The 17,665-nt window shown below is 39.4% G+C and overlaps 1 protein-coding gene across 2 annotated transcripts in view; it reads left to right on the top strand.

Annotated features, from left to right (window-relative positions):
- The first annotated feature begins 254 nt into the window (after window positions 1-254).
- Window positions 255-17,665, top strand: part of Ndc1 (NDC1 transmembrane nucleoporin) — a 49,397-nt gene continuing 31,986 nt past the window's right edge. Inside the window, exons 1-8 of one of the 2 annotated variants that reach the window (XM_074080052.1) lie at window positions 255-586; window positions 2,084-2,204; window positions 4,859-4,960; window positions 7,216-7,390; window positions 10,052-10,190; window positions 12,978-13,086; window positions 15,480-15,531; window positions 17,353-17,488. In XM_074080052.1, the coding sequence (XP_073936153.1) occupies window positions 530-586; window positions 2,084-2,204; window positions 4,859-4,960; window positions 7,216-7,390; window positions 10,052-10,190; window positions 12,978-13,086; window positions 15,480-15,531; window positions 17,353-17,488 (891 nt within the window). In that variant the 5' untranslated portion in view covers window positions 255-529. Of the gene's footprint in view, window positions 587-660; window positions 1,033-2,083; window positions 2,205-4,858; window positions 4,961-7,215; window positions 7,391-10,051; window positions 10,191-12,977; window positions 13,087-15,479; window positions 15,532-17,352; window positions 17,489-17,665 lie in introns of those variants that run through there. The other variant, XM_074080053.1, reaches the window with a different exon arrangement.

Genomic DNA, 17,665 nt, shown 5'->3' on the forward strand with positions numbered 1-17,665 from the left:
AGTGTAAATCATTATGCCAAATCTTTTCAACTGCAGAATTCCAATCAATCAATACTGCGGCTATTATCGGCTTCATAAAAGACTATGATGCCCAGCATGCCTCAAGTCCACTCCCGGAAGACTTCGATTCCCAGCATGCCATATTTTGGAACTCCGAGTCCCAGAATGTAACGTTCCTCCTCCTTGGATCGTGGGACCCGTCGAGACTACAGTTCCCAGCATGCAGCGCCGCCATCCCTTGTCTCTGGCGTCCCGATTGACCCTGCTTCGGAGGGATCTTTTGGACCCCAGAGGACGGTTCCTCGGATCACAGACCCCTCTGGCACACTTAAATACGAGACAGTTCTGGCCGGTTGAGCCTATTCCAACGAAGCCGCGATGGGATGGGCTCGCGCCTGTGCCGGGATTTTCTCAGGCAGCCTTTCGGGCAGCCCCGAACGGGTCCTCTCGGGGCCTTCCTGCCTTTGAACGGCGGTGGCGGGCGGGCACACCGTCTCCCGCAGGCCAGAGAGTAGGGGCCGCCATCTCCATGGCCACAGCTATGAGTGGGTCCAGCGCTGGCGGGTCGCGGGACATCCTGTGGCGCGTGAGTGCGGCGCTCTGTGGCACTCGCTGCTTGACTCGGGCTGGGCGGGCGGCTTCTTGCCGCGCGTGCGCGCTGTGGAGGGGGTCCTGTCGCAGGGTAGCGTGGAGAGGGGACCGCCTGTGGTTCTTATTATTGATTGTGGCGGTGTCCTCGGTGGCAGCTGGAAACCGGTGGGGGACAGGAGTCTGAAGTGGAGACTGGCTATCGTGGGAGGGATCACCAGAATGGAAACTGGGGCAGAGCAGGGTTTTATGCAAGGGCAGTTATCCAGTAGGTGCAAAATAACTTGATTCCTTGGAATAAGTGGGAAGGAATGTTCGGCAGTGGAAAAGAGTGGTGTGACTTTAGCCAAGGCTGGGGTGGGAGAGCAGATAAGCAGGGTGGAACGAAGCCTGAGATGTTTGCCACGGAAGCATCTATACTATGGAGGACAAAGAGAAAGAGGAGTAAGATCCCTTTTAGAATATGCTTCTAACGCGGTGTACTGTCATCTCCCCTATCCCAAGCTCAGAACTTTTGGACCTTATTTATTCTTTACCAGCTTTGTGATATTGTCAGTCACTGAGTCCCGTAGATTGTACTTCAGAAATATGACTGCATTTTGTTCCTTTTTCCTTTCCCATTGCTACTGCTTTTGTTCAGACATGACTGCAATTTCTGGCTTGGGCTCTTGTGCACTGCCCTTAACTGCTGTTAAGTGGCCCGTCTGGATCTGGTCTCCTTTAATCCTCTTTCTTCCAATCATGTAACAATAAACACAAAGATGTTTTACCTTCCAGAACAAATCTAATCGTCACTTTCATGCTTAAATCCCCTCAGTATTTCTCCTTGTATTTATTTATCAGTAAATCTTTTGCTTCTTTATGGTAGGCTGTGTCAGTTCAGACAATGCCCAGTAGCTGCCCAGTAAGGGATGCATGTCATGATTCTCATCAGGTGTATACAACCTTTACATATTCATATTATTACCAACTAGACCTAGAGAGACAAGTATTAGTTATTGTAAAATACTGACTTATATGACTAAAGATGATTTCTGCCCCCAACCTTTTTTTTTGCGGTACTGGTGCTTGAACCAGGGTCTACACCTTGAGCCACTCCACCACCCCTTTTTTGTGATGGATTTTTTTTTGAGATAGGATCTTGCGAACTGTTTGCCTAGGCTGGCTTCGAACTGTGATCCTCCTGATCTCCTGCATAGCTAGGATTACAGATGTGAGCCACCAGTGCCAGGCTGTCCCCCATATTAAAGTGTGATATTTGGTGTTGCACTTGATTCTGGATCTAAGGCAAGCTTCAGTTCACTGATATTACAAGGTTTTGTAGGGTGTGAAATGCTATTAATAGTACTAATCACTTGGGTTCCCTGCATGGATTATGATCCAGTTGTAAATATTAGTGATTAACGTTAACGGACTATATGAAGACATAAGATTTGCATAACTGAAATCATTTAACTGACTTCATGATTGAGCAGTTTTGTTTGTTTAATTTTAGGTTCTGGGCTGGAGGATAGTTGCCAGTATTGTTTGGTCAGTGTTGCTTCTGCCCATTTGTACCATGGTATTTATAATCTTCAGCAGCATTGATTTATTTCATCCTATACAGTGGTTGTCAGGTAAGTGATATTTAATTTAGGGAAAACATTTAAAAGTCCTACTTCTCAACATAAAAATTGCATGATGTTTCAGATTATTTTTAATTACTGCCTATATGGACACGTCACAGGATTCACTTTGAGACAAGTTCAAGCATTCCCTGCATAAATCATCTTATTATATAAGATTAGTAAGTCTGTTAGAGACTATGTTGATGACAGGAACAAAAAAATCATTAGAAGACCACAGAAAGCTGGGTGCCTGTGGCTCATACCTGTAAACCTACTTAAGAGGCTGAGATTGGAAGGATTGTGGTTTGAGGCCAGCCCAGGCAACAAGTTTGTGAGACCCCCATCTCCAAAATAGCCAGAGCAAAATGAACTAGAGATGTGGCTTAAGTGGTAGAGTGCCTACTTTGTAAGCACGAAGCCCTGAGTTCAAACTCTAGTCCCACCAAAAAAAAAAACCACACAAATGAAAACTTATTGATAGCTTTATTAATATTGTCTTTTTAAAAAAGAGAACTATTCCTGTTACCATTTAAAATTAGAAAAGAAACTATGATATTTTATTTATGTTTTGGTGGTAATGGGGTTCGAACTCAGGGCCTCACGCTTGGGAGGCAGGTGCTCTACCACTTGAGCCACTCCCCCAGCCCTAAGCTATGACATTTAAAAAAATTTGTCTAAATTAAGAGTATTTCATTTACATACACACACACACACACACACACACACACACACTTTTTTGTTTTGGTGGTAGTGGGTTTTGAACTTACGGTTTCATGCTTGCTAGTCAGATGCTCTACCACTTGAGCCACTCCATCAGCTCTTTTTTGTGTTGGGGTTTTTCAAGAGAGGGTCTCACAAACTATTTGCCTGGGCTGACTTCTAACTGCAATCCTCCTGATCCCTGCCTCCTTAAAAGCTAGGATTACAGGCAAGAGCCACGAGCACCCAGCTCATTTCCATTTCGTGGCTCTTAAGAAAGACAAGAAGAGTGAAAAGGAGAAAAGAATAACTAGGGAAGATGGAGTTAAATGCAAAAATTGATAAAGAAGAAAAAAGTGAGGCAGGCCAAAACGTGTTTTTTTTGGAATCCTTAGAGACAAGTGAAATTACAAAGTTGATTAAAATATAACTTGTTTCATGTCCATTAATAGTAGCTACCAATTATTTCCCATGTACTGTGTGCCAGGCACTATGCTAAATACCTTATGTATATCACCTCTTTCCTGTAACTCTATTTAATAAAAAGATATTGGTCCTATTTTTTAAGTTAGGGAACTGAGATTCAGGTTAAATAATCTGCAGAGACACAGCTAGTTAGTAACAAGGAGGATTCCAGCATTAGTGTCTGAAAGAAAACAAATGCTGCTTTTCTGCAGTGCCACGTGAGAATTTAAAAAACAAAGAGATGAATGTTGCCAGTGTGGGATTTGAACTTTTTAAAGTCTTGCCTAAGGCAAAGAAATAAAAGTGCTCTTGAAATCCTTTCTCCCACCTTTCAACAATACATTTCTTTGGCTTTCATGTGTTTTTAATTTTGTTTTTCCTAAGAAAATGCCAATTTTCAAGGCATTAGAATCTTTACCTTGTGACCTTTGGGGATACTGCTGCTAAAGAATGAGAGTTGTGTTATGTTTTTTGTTGATGTATGTCTGGCATTTCTTTGATAGGTCCTTTAGGACAGATGGAATTGAGCCATAAGCAGTGCAAAGATAATAGGTATTTAATTATGGAGTCTAAGGAAATATTTTTCATTAATTTTGGTTCCTGAATTGTACTTTTAGAAATGATTAGTTTCTTATCTCTAAACCCATTGTTAAATTGGTTTCATTATCGTCTTAGTCTGTTCGCAAACTCATGCCTCATTGTTTTTATTTCTTTTGTTTATATTTTTGGGCATAATATATGCATAGTTTAAACTTTGAATTGGAATATTGATTGTTGAATTACTCTGAACGGTGAAAATGAGTAATTCACAGGGACATCACGATTTTTTTGTTTTTAGTTCAGCTCATTTATATGATTTATGAATTACTGTATTTCCAAACATGTTACTTTGACTGAAGAGAGCTGAAAAATATTGTTTACATTTTAAAAAGAAACTTCGTTGGTATATTATTATCACATGATGAAATATTTGCATGTGGAATATTTTGTCTGATATTAAATCTGGGACATTTAAAAGAAATTCTCAAATAATTTTAAAGTACCCAGAGCTTGGCTGGAGGAGTGGCTCAAGTGGTAAAGTGTCTGCTTAACAAGCACAAGGCCCTGAGTTCAAACATTCAGACTCCATTGCCGCACCCCTCCACCCCCAAAAAAGGAAGTGAGACCCAAGTTAGCACCCTTGCTCTGTCTTGCCATATGATGCTTTCTACCAAGTTGTAAGGCTGCAAGAAGGCCCTCACCAGATGCCAGCACCATGCACTTGGACTTGCCAGCCTCTAGGACTATGGGGGAAAAAAAAAACTACCCCAGAGCCATGTCTAAATAATTCACCCTGGTATCCTTGAGTTGATGTCCCTTTGGACCTTCAGCAGTGTACAATTAAATTCTTGAGGAAAAGTTAAAATTACCATCATGGTTCAAATCCTTTTTTTATTTCTGTGTACTGAATATGACTGGGACGTTGAATAAACTTCACTAATTCATTTCTCTTGTTTTAGATTCTTTCAATGACCTGTACAGTTCCTACGTAGTCTTTTACTTCTTGCTGTTGTCAGTGGTAATAATAATAATAAGCATTTTCAATGTGGAGTTCTATGCAGGTGAGTTTTCAAATGGGAACATTCTCAAAAATCTGAGTTTACTTTACCAAAGGCAGACTCAGTGCATTTTATACAGGAATGAGTATAACATGCCAAGTTCTGTGTTAAATTTTGAAGATGTATGCTTTAAATGTTATACCTTGCAGTTCATCAGTTCATTTTGGGTGCTAGTTTCTCTCTGCCTTTTTTTTGGGGTTTCAGGCTTGCTAGGCAGATGATCTGCTACTTGAGCCACACACACAGTCCCCCAGCACAAATTTCTCTTTTTAAGATATATTTAGATCTTTTATGACAAATAGTCACATGATTCCACTTATATAAAGAATGTAGAAATTCATACAAACAGAAAGTTGAATGGGTTCCCTGGGATGGAGGAAGACGGGATTGTTTAATGGGTAAAGAATTCGAGAAATGGTTGGTAATGATGGTTGCACAACAGGGTAAAAATACTTATGCCACAGAACTGTATACTTCCAGGTTCAAATGGTAAATTTTATTAATGTGTGTTCTGTCACAATAAAAAATAAATTTAGACCTTTCAATAGTTTATAGCTGGTGTAAAAGCTGTGATTTAGCAAATGAATTATAAAAATGTTTGATAGGGCAGGAGATCAAGACCAGGTGATTGTAAGGTTGTTTTTTTTTGTTGTTGTTTTAAATTTACAGGTGCAGTGACTCACACCTGTAATCCCAACTACTTGGGAAGTAGAGACCAGGAGAGTTATGGTTTAGGGTCAGCCTGGGCAAAAAATTATCAAGACCCCATTTCAGCAAATAATGTGGGGGCTCAGGGCATGGCTCACACAGCAAGCACAGGGCTTTGAGTTAAAACCCCAGTACCACCAAAAACCAAGCTGTGTGTGGTGGTGTATGTCCATAATCTGAATCTGTAGGAGGCAGTAGTAGGATTATGGGCTGAGGCCAGCTTGGCAAAAAAAAGCATGGCACCCTGTCTGAAAAATAAGTAAAGCAAAAAGAGGTCTGGGGGCATGGCTCAAGTTATAGAGCATTTTGCCTAGCAAGTGTGAGGCCTTGAGTTCAAGCCCCAGTACTGATAGAGAATGTAATTCTTGGGTTTTCCAAAAAGAATTTAAATATTAGGGTTTTCCTTGGAAGAATCATCTGTTAGATCTCAGTGCTTATTTTTCACTCAGTTTCTTTGCTATCCTTTTTGACTTAAGATTCCTGAGTATGTCACTTCAGACACAAAAGTTTTTTCTGACATTTCCTTTTTTATTTGACTATGATGTCATTCTTTTTAGCTCTTTAATACTTGTAAAATAGGGTGTCCACACTGAGTCCATGATCTTGGGACCATCCTGGTCAACATGATGAGATCCTGTCTCAAAACAAAACAGAACGAAGAAAACATAAACATTCAGTGCTCCAATTTTTGCCTACTTTGTTTATTTTTCACAGATGGATTATATGATGTCAGTTTCGTATGTTTAAATAAAGATAACTAACTGGAAGGCAGGAGCTTTCTTTCAAATTATTGTTCTTTTATGATGCTCAGGTGAGTGCCAAGGTTAGCATTATATCAGCTACCAACAAGTTCTTTTTTTTTTTTTTTTGTGATACTAGGATTTGAACACAGGGCCTTGCTAGGCAGGTGCTCTACCACTTGAGCTACTCTGCCAGTTCTTTTTTGTGTTGAGTGTTTTTGAGATAGGGTCTCACTTTTTGTCTGGGCTGGCTTTGACTCTAGATCCTCCTGATCTCTGCCTCTGGAGTAACTAGGATTAGACGTGAGCTATGGGTACCTGGCCTAAGAAGTTTTAATTTAAAATAAATGAAAAATGTTAATCCTGTTCCCCTGACATTTTATCTCTAGAATTTTTGGTTTTTCTTTTTTTGCATGCTTTCCTTTTTATTCATTCTTTTCTCAAATTTTTAATTTTTTTTTTGGCATTGCTGGGGTTTGAACTCAGGGACTCATGCTTGCTAGGCAGGTGCTCTGCCACTTGAGCCACTGCACCAGCCCTATTTTGGGTTGTGTATTTTCAAGACAGGGTCTTACAAATTACCCACACGGGCTGGCTTCAAACCTTGATCCTCCTGATCTCTGCCTCCTGAGTAGCTAGGATTACAGGCATGAGCCACTGTCACCTGGCTCTCATGTATTTTTAAGTCAGAATTGTTAGCTTTTAATTGAGTTTCTTTTTCCCTTTGTGCAAGGACAAGAGGGACTAGTATAGATCCTCTAATTTTGTGTGCTGCAGTCATAGAACCATAGTTATGTGCTTTCTTTGCAGTTGTGCCTTGTATTCCCTGCTCCAGACTGGCATTGATAGGGAGGATCATTCATCCTCAGCAACTCATGCACTCGTTTGTGCATGCTGTGATGGGAATGGCGACGGCATGGTGCGCAGCAGTGATCACCAAGGGCCAATACAGTTTTCTTGTGGTTGCCTGCCCTGGTACTGAGAGGTAATATTACATTTATTTTTTCTTTCTAAGGAGCCTGTTTAGTTACCAAGCCAAAAGTGACCTATGTAGGTTAATAGTTGATGGATATTTGCTTTCCATACTTCTATAGAAGGCGCTTGGCAAATATTGATGTTTTATGTTTGTGGGATTCAAAAAAAATTTTTTTGGCAGTACTTGAACTCAGGCAGGGTTTGAACTCAGTGCCTCATGCTTGTTAGGCAGGCACTTTATCATTTGAGCTACTCTGCCAGCCCTTTTTTGCGTTGGGCATTCTTGAGATAGGGTCTCACGAACTATTTGCCTACCATACTCCTGATCTCTGCCTTCTGAGTAGCCAGGATTACAGGTGTGAGCCACCGGTACCTGGCTTGAATTCAAAATTTTAAAAACATTTGTACGTGGAAGGTGTTAGGCTAAGTGTTGTTGGATTTATGAGAGTGATTCAGACATGGAATACATGAGAGTTGAGAATAATAGGGAAATTAAGACACGGACTCAGATGGATGTAATAGGAAGAAGGAAGTGAAATGCACAGTACTTCCCTTGGTAGTTCAGAAAGCAGGGAGGATCCACACTTCTTGGAGGAGGAAGCATGTAGGTTAGAGTTGGAAGAAAGGGGTGCTTGGAAAAGATGAATTTAAAGAAGGAATTCAAGGGCTGGTGGAATGATTCAGGTGGTAGAGAATCTACCTAGCAAGCGTGAGGCCCTGAGTTCAAACCCCTGTGCCAAATAAAAAAATAAATGAAGTTATAATTGCTTTCTTTTATAGGGTGTTTTATAATTTTGTAACATATAGTTTTCAAACATATGACATTGATGCAAATACTAAGTTGACATTCTGACTTTAAAAATTAAAAAAGGAGGGGTGAATTTAACTAAGATGTATATTTTTTTTTCATTAACTAAGGTAAATTATAAGCACTTATGTAAATATCACAATGTACCACCAGTATAACAATAATATAATTAAAAATTTTAAAAGGGCTGTGGTAGAGCTCAGTGGTAGAATGCTTGCTTTGCATGTGTGTGGCCCTGTATTCAATCCCTAGCATTACAAAAATAAAATATAAAGTAAAATAAAAATTACTAGAGTAATCTTAAATTCCCATTTTCCACTGACTTTAACACTGCGCTGTTTGAATACTAGATTACCTGGCTTTGTTTTGGTCTTCAGCTACTATTTATGAGGCAGGATCCTCCCCCAACCCCCACCCCAATATGTTTTCTTTAGTGAAGACCATCCTATTTACAAACATTGAATGATAAAGGACATTGGTGAATCCAGGACTTGTGAATAAGAACATCCCAATTGCTTATCTTGGATGAGTCTTAATTCTTTTTGCATGTTTCTATTCAGTGGATATGCAGTGAAGTTCTAGGGAGCAGAAGGCCAAGTAAGCTACAAGTTGACAAAGAGATTAGTGCGCATTATAAATGCACTTACTGATGGTTTCACAGAGTCTTTAGCAAATTAATCTTTTTTTGTTATTTTTAACTCAGGGTCCAAAAACTCACCCTGGAGACTCTCACCCTGTAGGCCCTCACTTGTACTCCTTTGTGAAAAATTGACTCCTACTGAATTATGATGTGTTGGCTTTGTATACCCCAAGATATTTGCTGGATTATAGAGGTGCTCAGGCAACTTTCAAAATTTTGAGTTTGGGTTTTATGTTCACCAAATAGATGAGGTCCTATGCTTACATCTAAAAGATGTAATATAAAGAAGATAAGGGCCAGGCACTGGAAGCTCATTGCTATAATCCTAGCTACTTGGGAGGCTGAGATCAGGAGGATTAGCAAATAGTTTTTGAGACTCCTGTCTCCAAAATAACCAGAGCAAAATGGACTGGAGGTGTGACTCAAGTGATAAGTGTCTGGTTTACAAGTATGAAGCCCTGAGATCAAACCTCAGTCCCACACACACGCAAAAAAAAATTAAATAAATAAAGAAGCTAGGGTGGTAGCTTAGGGCAGTGCCCACATGGAAATCCTCTTGGATTTAACTGAATATTCAGAAGAATCAGGAGTTCCTCTTCAGCAGGCATACTACATGCAGTTTATACAGGGAACAAGTCCCATACCCATTCAGGAGCCGTTTCCTTGCCTGTGATACAACTCAGATATAGGAGTGGAGAACCACATCAGGCAGGTGCAGGGCTCCCTGGCTTAAAGGCCTTGTGCCCCACCTGATCCAGTTTCCTTTGTAGCAACTTTATAGGCATAGCATCCAGGGTCCCTGTGAGGGATGCCTCATAAGAAACAACACAGAATGAAGCCTAAAGTTATGGCATCACTATGAGATGTCATATCAGGGCTCTCCCCTTCTGGTTTCTTTTATTCTAGTTGTGCCATTTTTCACTTCATTCCTCCATTGCATCTCATGGAGATGCAGTTTACCAACTTGTGAGCAGCATTGCTTACTACCATTGTAGACATTCTTGCCCATGTCATATTTTCAGGGGAACAGAACGAGAATCAGGTTCTCATGAATCAGGGAAGAGAGTTTTGTTAATCTTTGCTCATTTTTGCCTAAAATACATCATTTTGTTGGAATTGGGACATTTCTTAAGTGTTTAACTCATTACTTGGTAAATAATAAACCTAAAACAGTGAGATGTGTGCTAGACTGTTGAATTAACAGCTTAACTTTTTCCCTTCAGTTTAGATAGCCCTGTTGCACAAACCTGCTTAAACGAATATCATCTTTTTTTCCTACTGGCTGGAGCATTCATGGGCTATAGCTATAGCCTGCTGTATTTTGTTAACAACATGAACTATCTTCCATTTCCCATCATACAGGTAAGATATCATTTGAGTATTACCTTATGCCAGAATTTGGCAGCATTAAGATTGCCTTGGTGTATGTGCATATAACTGATCTCATCTGATTAAATCAAGATTTGGTCAACAAAACTGAAATCCTCAAAATGCCATTTAGAGAGAAGAGATTTATCTTCATGAGACTTTAGTGTAGTTTTGAGAGCTGTGGCTCCCCTTTCCTGCTGCCACACTCAGAATACTGCTTTGCTCCCCTCTTTCCCTCCCTGTAAGGTAGTAGCACTTGCTGTGACCTAATAGGTTCTGGGGGAGGAGGAGGATGACAACGTTCACGCAATGTACTCTGTATAGCTGCCAGCTTCTTTTTGGACTTAAGAACCTCATGAGCTTGGGGATGTTTACGTAATTTTAGAATGTCAGTTACTGTCTCATATCTTTTTCAGAACAAGGCAAGCTGTGTATCAATAAATAAAATTGTTTTACTTGGTTTGAGTGGTATAGTATAAACTGTCAGGTAGGTTGTAAAAAATCTAATTTGGTAGGAATTATTCCTAGAACTCAGACATCTCTTCTAGCAGGACAGAGGAAGTTTGGTTGAGATGGCTCACTATCACATGAGGGCTGTCCCTGGCCAGTTTCTACTATTCCTGATTGTGCTGTTTCTCACTTTGTTCCTGTTCCGACAGGCTGAGGAACCAGGTCTAGTGGGGATGAAGTGATATGTAAACAGATGGTGTGTCCTGTTGAGAGTATAATCTATAAGAATGGTACCTTAAGGTTCTCCTGGTTTAACTTAAATTGTCACACTCCTGTTGCATCCATGAGAACGATTTGATGAAAATACATGTACTGCAAGGAGATAGAGGTCTTTGAAAATGATCTGGCCCTTACTTCCCTGTAGTCTGTGAGTATAAGAAAAAAAAGTACCTGTTTACAAATTCTTCACAGCCTATGAAGATGAATTAATAGTTGAATGTCAACTTTACAACCTCAAAATTTCACAAGGAGAAAAATTCCTAAATCCTAAACAGAAATATCCATAGCAAGTCAACTTAGATCCAAATGCAATAAAGAATATAGGGAACGAGGAAAAGAAAGCAATTAGAGAAAAATGAGGTACCCCAGAGGACCTGGCTCTCAGCCGAAAGTGATCATCCATTTAATACCACAGATTGAAAATAGAGTGACCCAGTAGCTAACAGCTGATAATGCTAATAAATTATTGTTTCTACCATATAAAGACAATTTTGTATAATTTAGTACTAATTTTAATTGTTTGTTTTGTGACACTAGGGTTTAAACTTGGCCTGTGCTTGCTAGGCAGCCACTGTACCACTTGACCACCACCTCCAGCCCAGCACATTATTTATATTTGGTTGGTTCAGCCTTCTTATTTTGCAGATAGAGAGATGTGACTTGCTCAGGGTTGTACAGAAGGGGAGCACTAGGCCTTGTATCTCCTGATTCCCAGGTTAGTTAGTGCCTTCACTGCCTCCCATTTTTCTGCAAACAATTTAGTGTAAAGGCAGTATGCATTATCTTTAAGATAATAGGCTCTGAGCTGAGTGTCATGGTGCACATTTGTGATGCCAGTACTCAGGAAGCTGAGGCAACAGGATGAGGTTAGCTTTGGCTACACAGCAATGCCATGTCTCAAAAAAAGGAAAACAAAACAGGCATAGTGGTGTACATCTATAATCCCAGCTACTCAGAAGGTGGAAACAGGATGACCCTATCTCAAAAGCAGCAAAAAATAAAAAAACGAAAGGGCTGGTGATGTAACTTAAGTGGTAGAGTGCTTGTGAAGCATGCGTGAGGCCCTGGGTTCAAGCCCTAGTACTACCACCAAAAAAAAAGAAATACTCTAAAGCTAGCCTGCATGGATTCGTATCTCAGATTTTCCTCTTGTTGGCCAGTAACATTGGTTAAGTTATATAACTTTTGTATGCCTTATTTCCTCATCTGTGAGAAGGAGATAATAGTAGAGCCTCCTTCATAAGCTTGTGAATTTAAGTGACTTAAAGCACGTGCTTAGGACTAGTACCTGGTACATGGTAAGTACCCACAGACTGTTGGCTGCTGTGTTACAGTAGTCTCCCCTTATCCGTGGTTTGCTCTCTGCTACTTACCATAGTCAACCACAACCGGAAAGTATTCAATGCAAAATTCCAGAAACAAATGATTCATAACTTTTAAATAACTTGTGTTATAATCTGTTACAATTACTCTATTTCATTATTTTGTATATTACATATATTACATATTACTGGGCCTACTATATTTTTCACAGATATGCATATATAGAAATAAACTTAGTATATATAGGGTACAGTCCTGTTTCACATGTCCATTAGGGTTCTCCCTCACCCCATCAGGGAGGCTGTCTTTCTCTATCTCTATAATCCTTAGTATCAAATGGGGATTGTTAATTTTCTTATTTCTGATCTCATATCAGTGAGATGGTTGTAAAGTGTAAAAATGTTAAATAGTTGTTTTTTTGTCTCTGGAGTAATCTGTGTCTGTGTACAGTTTTTGTTTTGTACTTTGCTGGGGAATGAACCCAGAGCCTCATGCATGCTAGGCAAGTACTGTACCGTGAGCTAACCCTAGCCTCCGTGCTTGCTTTGTAATGATGTGGAGTGGCTGGATGGCTGGGTGTGTTGATGCATACCTATAATCCTAGCACTTTGGAGACTGAGGCAGCAGGATTGAGTTCAAGGCCAGCCTGGGTTCTGGGTTGCATAATGAGACCCTATCTCCAAAAAAAAGGATATGGGATGTGTCATTTGATCTTTTTTTTTCCTATAGCAATACAAGTTCCTGCGCTTTCGGAGATCTTTGATCTTACTAGTTAAACATAGTTGTATGGAGTCACTGTTCCTGGTTAGAAATTTCTGCGTTGTATATTATTTTCTTGGTAAGGATTTTTACTTCTTAATGTAGTATATTTATTAGTTCAGAAAATGTCAGTTACAAAGTTACTCTTTATGGTATTTATGTTTTTTACAGTTACCGGGGTGTGATTAACCCAACTAATTCATTGTTTAAGTTGTTAGAGTATTTGTTTAGTTAATAGAAAATATTGTTATATATACATGTAATGAAATACTATTTAGCCTTTAAAAAGAAAAGAAAATCTTGTCATGTGCTACAATATGCTAACTGAAATAACCCAGTCACAGAAAGACAATATTCCTCTTATGTGTTGTATCTAAAGTAGTCAGACTCTTAGAAGCCCAAAATAGAATTCTATTCTCAGAGGCTGAAGAGAGGGAAGAAGAAGAGCTGCTCTATGATTAAAGTGTTCCACTCAAGCAAGATGGAAAAGTTCTGGATAAGCCTGGGCATAGTGGTACATATGTGTAATCTCAGCACTTGGGAAGCCAAGTCAGAAGGATCATGATTTCAAGACCAGCCTGGGCTACATAGTGAGATGTTGTCTCAAAAAACCCCAACAAGGCCAGGCATAGTGATGCATACCTGTAATCCCAATTACTCAAGAGGCAGAGATTGGGAAGATTACTGTTTGGAGTCAGCTTGGCCAAAAAAGTTAGTGAGATTCCATTTTAACGAGCAAGCCAGGAATGGTAGTTCATGTCTGTAATCCCAGATATGTGGCAGATATAGGTAGGAGGATTGAGGTCCAACGTCAGCACCTGGCCAAGAGTATGAGACCCTATCTGAAAAATAACTGAAGCAAAAGAAGGTTCAGGTATGGCTCAAATGGGAGCTTGCCTGCCTAGCAAGTATGAGGTCCTGGGTTCAAACTCCAGTACTACTAAAACAAAGTTCTAGAGATCAGTTTTACAACAGTGTATGTAGATAGCATTACTATACTGCACACTTAAACATGGTAACCATGTTTTTTTGCCACAAATTTTAAAAAATGTATTCTTTTAGAAACAAAATATTGTGTGCTTTTTGGTCACACAAAATAACATATTCTTTTTTAATAAGTTTGTAACTTAACATGATAATATCCTGTTCAGTAAGGAAACCTTAAGGAATTCACATGAATTTTATGCATAAAGTGCAACTCTTATTTATTACTAAATAGCATGTTGAAAACCTTAATCTCATCAATACATAATAATGTAAGCAAAATCCAACAATCAACCCTACTGTTTTCAGACTAGAACGTCTTGTGATCCTGTTTTTTCCATAGATATAATTTTATAAGATTTTTCTCACTGTGTCTATGCCATCCAATTGTTTACTTTTTTTCACTCATAGATTATAAATCCACTTTTCTATATAGCTGTTACAATCTTCCTCATAGATCAGCTACTTTAGCTCTTCTCCTGGGGTCCTACATGTGGGCCAGCACAGTAGTTGTATGAGGCTTCTCACGATCAGCTCCTTTCATAACTCTTCTATATTCAATTCAGATTTTATTTTCAGCCTTCTCACTTTTCTTTGCTGCATTTGATCTTTTTTGGCTAGTTTCCTTTTTCCCCTATTCTAACCCTACTCACTTTTGTAATATGTCTTATGGATTTATCATGTGAGACAAGAAGTCACCACAGTTATATGCTTTGCTATGTGTGTCTGAGCTAAAGAACAAATGTGACAGATCACCTGTAGACCTTGAGACATGTGATGCTATTGGTTGCAGATCATGGTGTGCATCTGTTCTCTACATAACGATTTTTTTCCCCCAGTACTGGGGCTTGAACTCAAGGCCTACACCTCGAGCCACTCCATCAACCCTTTGCTCAAGTTGGCTTTGATCTGTAATCCTCCTGATCTCTGCCTCCTGAGTAGCTAGGATTACAGGCGTGAGCCACCAGCACCCAGCTGTTTCCTACATAGTGATTTATATACCACAAAGCTAGAAGTACTGTATGTAATCCATCATAGTTAACATACTATGGTAACTAGAATTTGAACTGTTGTTGAGGGACTTACTGTTTTTGTGTCTGTCTGTCTGCTTCCCCCCACCACACACACTTATTGGGGTTTGAACCCAAGGTTCAGTGCTAGGCAAGTGCTCTACCACTGAGCTACATCCCCAGCCCAGACTGGTATTTTTAAAATGAACCATGATGACTAAAAATATATATGTCATAACTGTATAGTATAATCATATGCAACTTAGAAATTATTTTGGAAATTTACAAAGCATGTGGGAGTAAACTAGAATGATACACCTCATTAAAAATTATTCCCTTCTCCTATCCATTCCTCGTCAAACAGTCTAGCATTTTGCTTTGAGGTCTTGGTGTCTACTATGACCTCATAGTCTAAACCATTATTGGAATTTATTTTATTAACTTTTTATATTTATAGCTTGATATTTGTTCTCCTCAGGCCATATACCCAAAGCTTGGATTAGCACTGCTATGGACCTTCACATAGATGAGTAAGTGATTCTTTGAAAGTCTAATTTTAACTCTGTTTCCATCCTTTTAAATGTTTGTTACTTTCCAGATGCTTTGTTTATATTTAGCCTTTAATTTTTTTTTACAGTACTTGTGTTTCAGCTCAGGACTTATGCGTGCTAGACTGATGCTCTACCACTTGAACCTCACTTTCAGCCCAATATATATGTATTTAAACCGAAATAAGAAGTAAAACTAGAAAAATAAGAACAGACCTAGAAAGGCAGGCAGTCAGTTTAACAAGAGGGCACCTACCCCTTCCCATTTACTGTTAGGCTGGAAAACCTCTGTGCTGCTGTGCCCATGAGTACTCTTCAGCTACTCATGGGATCAAACTAAGGCTAATGTACCCTGAGACCATTTCCTTCTAGCTTCTTCATCCAAGTCATCCTGTGGTATACTGCTATCCTCATCTATTTAACACTCGGATATTGTATACCATGTATAATTGGGTTTATCCTCTTTTACTTTAGGTGATAATTTCAATATTTATTTGATAGTTAAATCCTTAATAAATCATTAAAAGTTCTCCTGAGAGAGACAGGTTTCATTTACTTTTAAATAAGCATAGTTTCCATAGTTAAGATTTCAAAGATCTATTAAAAAAAAAGTACATGGTGAGCTGGGCACTGGTTGCTCATGTCTGTAATCTTAGCTGTTTGGGCTGACCTCGATCAGGAAGATCATGGTTCAAGGCCAGCCCAGGCAAATAGTTCAGGAGACCCTATCTCCAAAATAACTAGAGCAAATGGACTGGGAGTGTAGGTCTTTGACAGTGAAAAAGTGTCCTTGTGCCTCTCTCTAGTCACCCTGTTCTTATTTCCAGAAGTAAACAATAGTATCTAATATTTGTTGTTCAATAAACTTTTTTTGCAGCACTGAGGCTTGAACTCAGGGCTTTATTCTTGTTGGGCATGTGTTCTATAACTTGAGCCACTCTGCCAGCCCTTTTATGTGAAGGGCTTTTTTTTTTTTTGAGATTGGGTCTCAGAACTATTTGCCTGGGAATGGCTTCAAACAGAACTGTTTTCCTGGGCTGGCTTCAAACCACAATCCTCCTGATCTCTGCCTCCTGAGTAGTTAGGATTACAGGCATGAACCACTGGCACCCGGCTAGATAAGCTTTTATACAAAATAAAGGTGGTCTTTTTCAGTTGTGTGGTTCATGCCTCTTTTTGATTTTTTTTCCTCTTTCAACAATCATTCGTTCTAATCGTTTCTTAAATTGTTTAAAAAGTAGAGATAATTGTTTAGTAGCATGTGCTTTGAAACTGCATAAGATACACAAATAAAACTGAAATGGTCCAGGAGAGGTCCTAGTCATTTTTTGTTGTTGTTGCTGTTGTTTTATTTGTTTTGAGACATGGTTTCACTATGTAGCCCAGGCTGGCCTTGAACTCGCAATCTTCCTGCCTTTCTCTCCCCAGTGCTGGGATTGCAGGTGTGTGCCACCATACCCAGCTCCTTGGTTATGTTTAATAATTTCAGTGGTAAACTTTCACCTCGCCTAAGAAATTAAGCTCATAGGCTTGGCTCATTCTTCCTCTACAGTGAATGGCAGTGAAGAGTTGGAGCACAACAAACAGTTGGCCCAGTTTTGGCCTGTGCTTCACCAATGGCTCCCTTAGGTACTTCCTAAGAAAGTATATATGGAAAGACCTCTATAAGAATATAAAAGGAGAGGTGTCTATGAAGATTATTATTTAGAAGTAGGACTTATTGCTCAATGTGGAGTTCCAAGCCTGTTAAGTATTTAGATCATATATCCCCATGGGATTAAATAGTACTTTCTGCTTTCATAGGCAGTTTCACAGGCATCTTGACACAGTAAGTGGCCTCTTGAACCTTTCATTACTCTACCACGTCTGGCTATGTGGTGTCTTCCTTCTGATGACTTGGTATATCTCGTGGATGCTCTTCAAGATCTATGCCACAGAGGTCAGTATTGAGATTTGTGTTCACACTTTTGTGCTTTAGAATACACAAATTGAGTTTTAGTAAAGCACTGATCAGTCTGCTATGTCTAAAGCCATTTCAGTAATCTGGGTTTTGGTCTCTCTTCTGTGACTATTAATATATCATCTCTTAATTTATTTTTAAATTTTGTGTTATTTT

This window comes from Castor canadensis, chromosome 7, assembly GCF_047511655.1.
Source record: "Castor canadensis chromosome 7, mCasCan1.hap1v2, whole genome shotgun sequence".
NCBI classification, from domain to species: domain Eukaryota; kingdom Metazoa; phylum Chordata; class Mammalia; order Rodentia; family Castoridae; genus Castor; species Castor canadensis.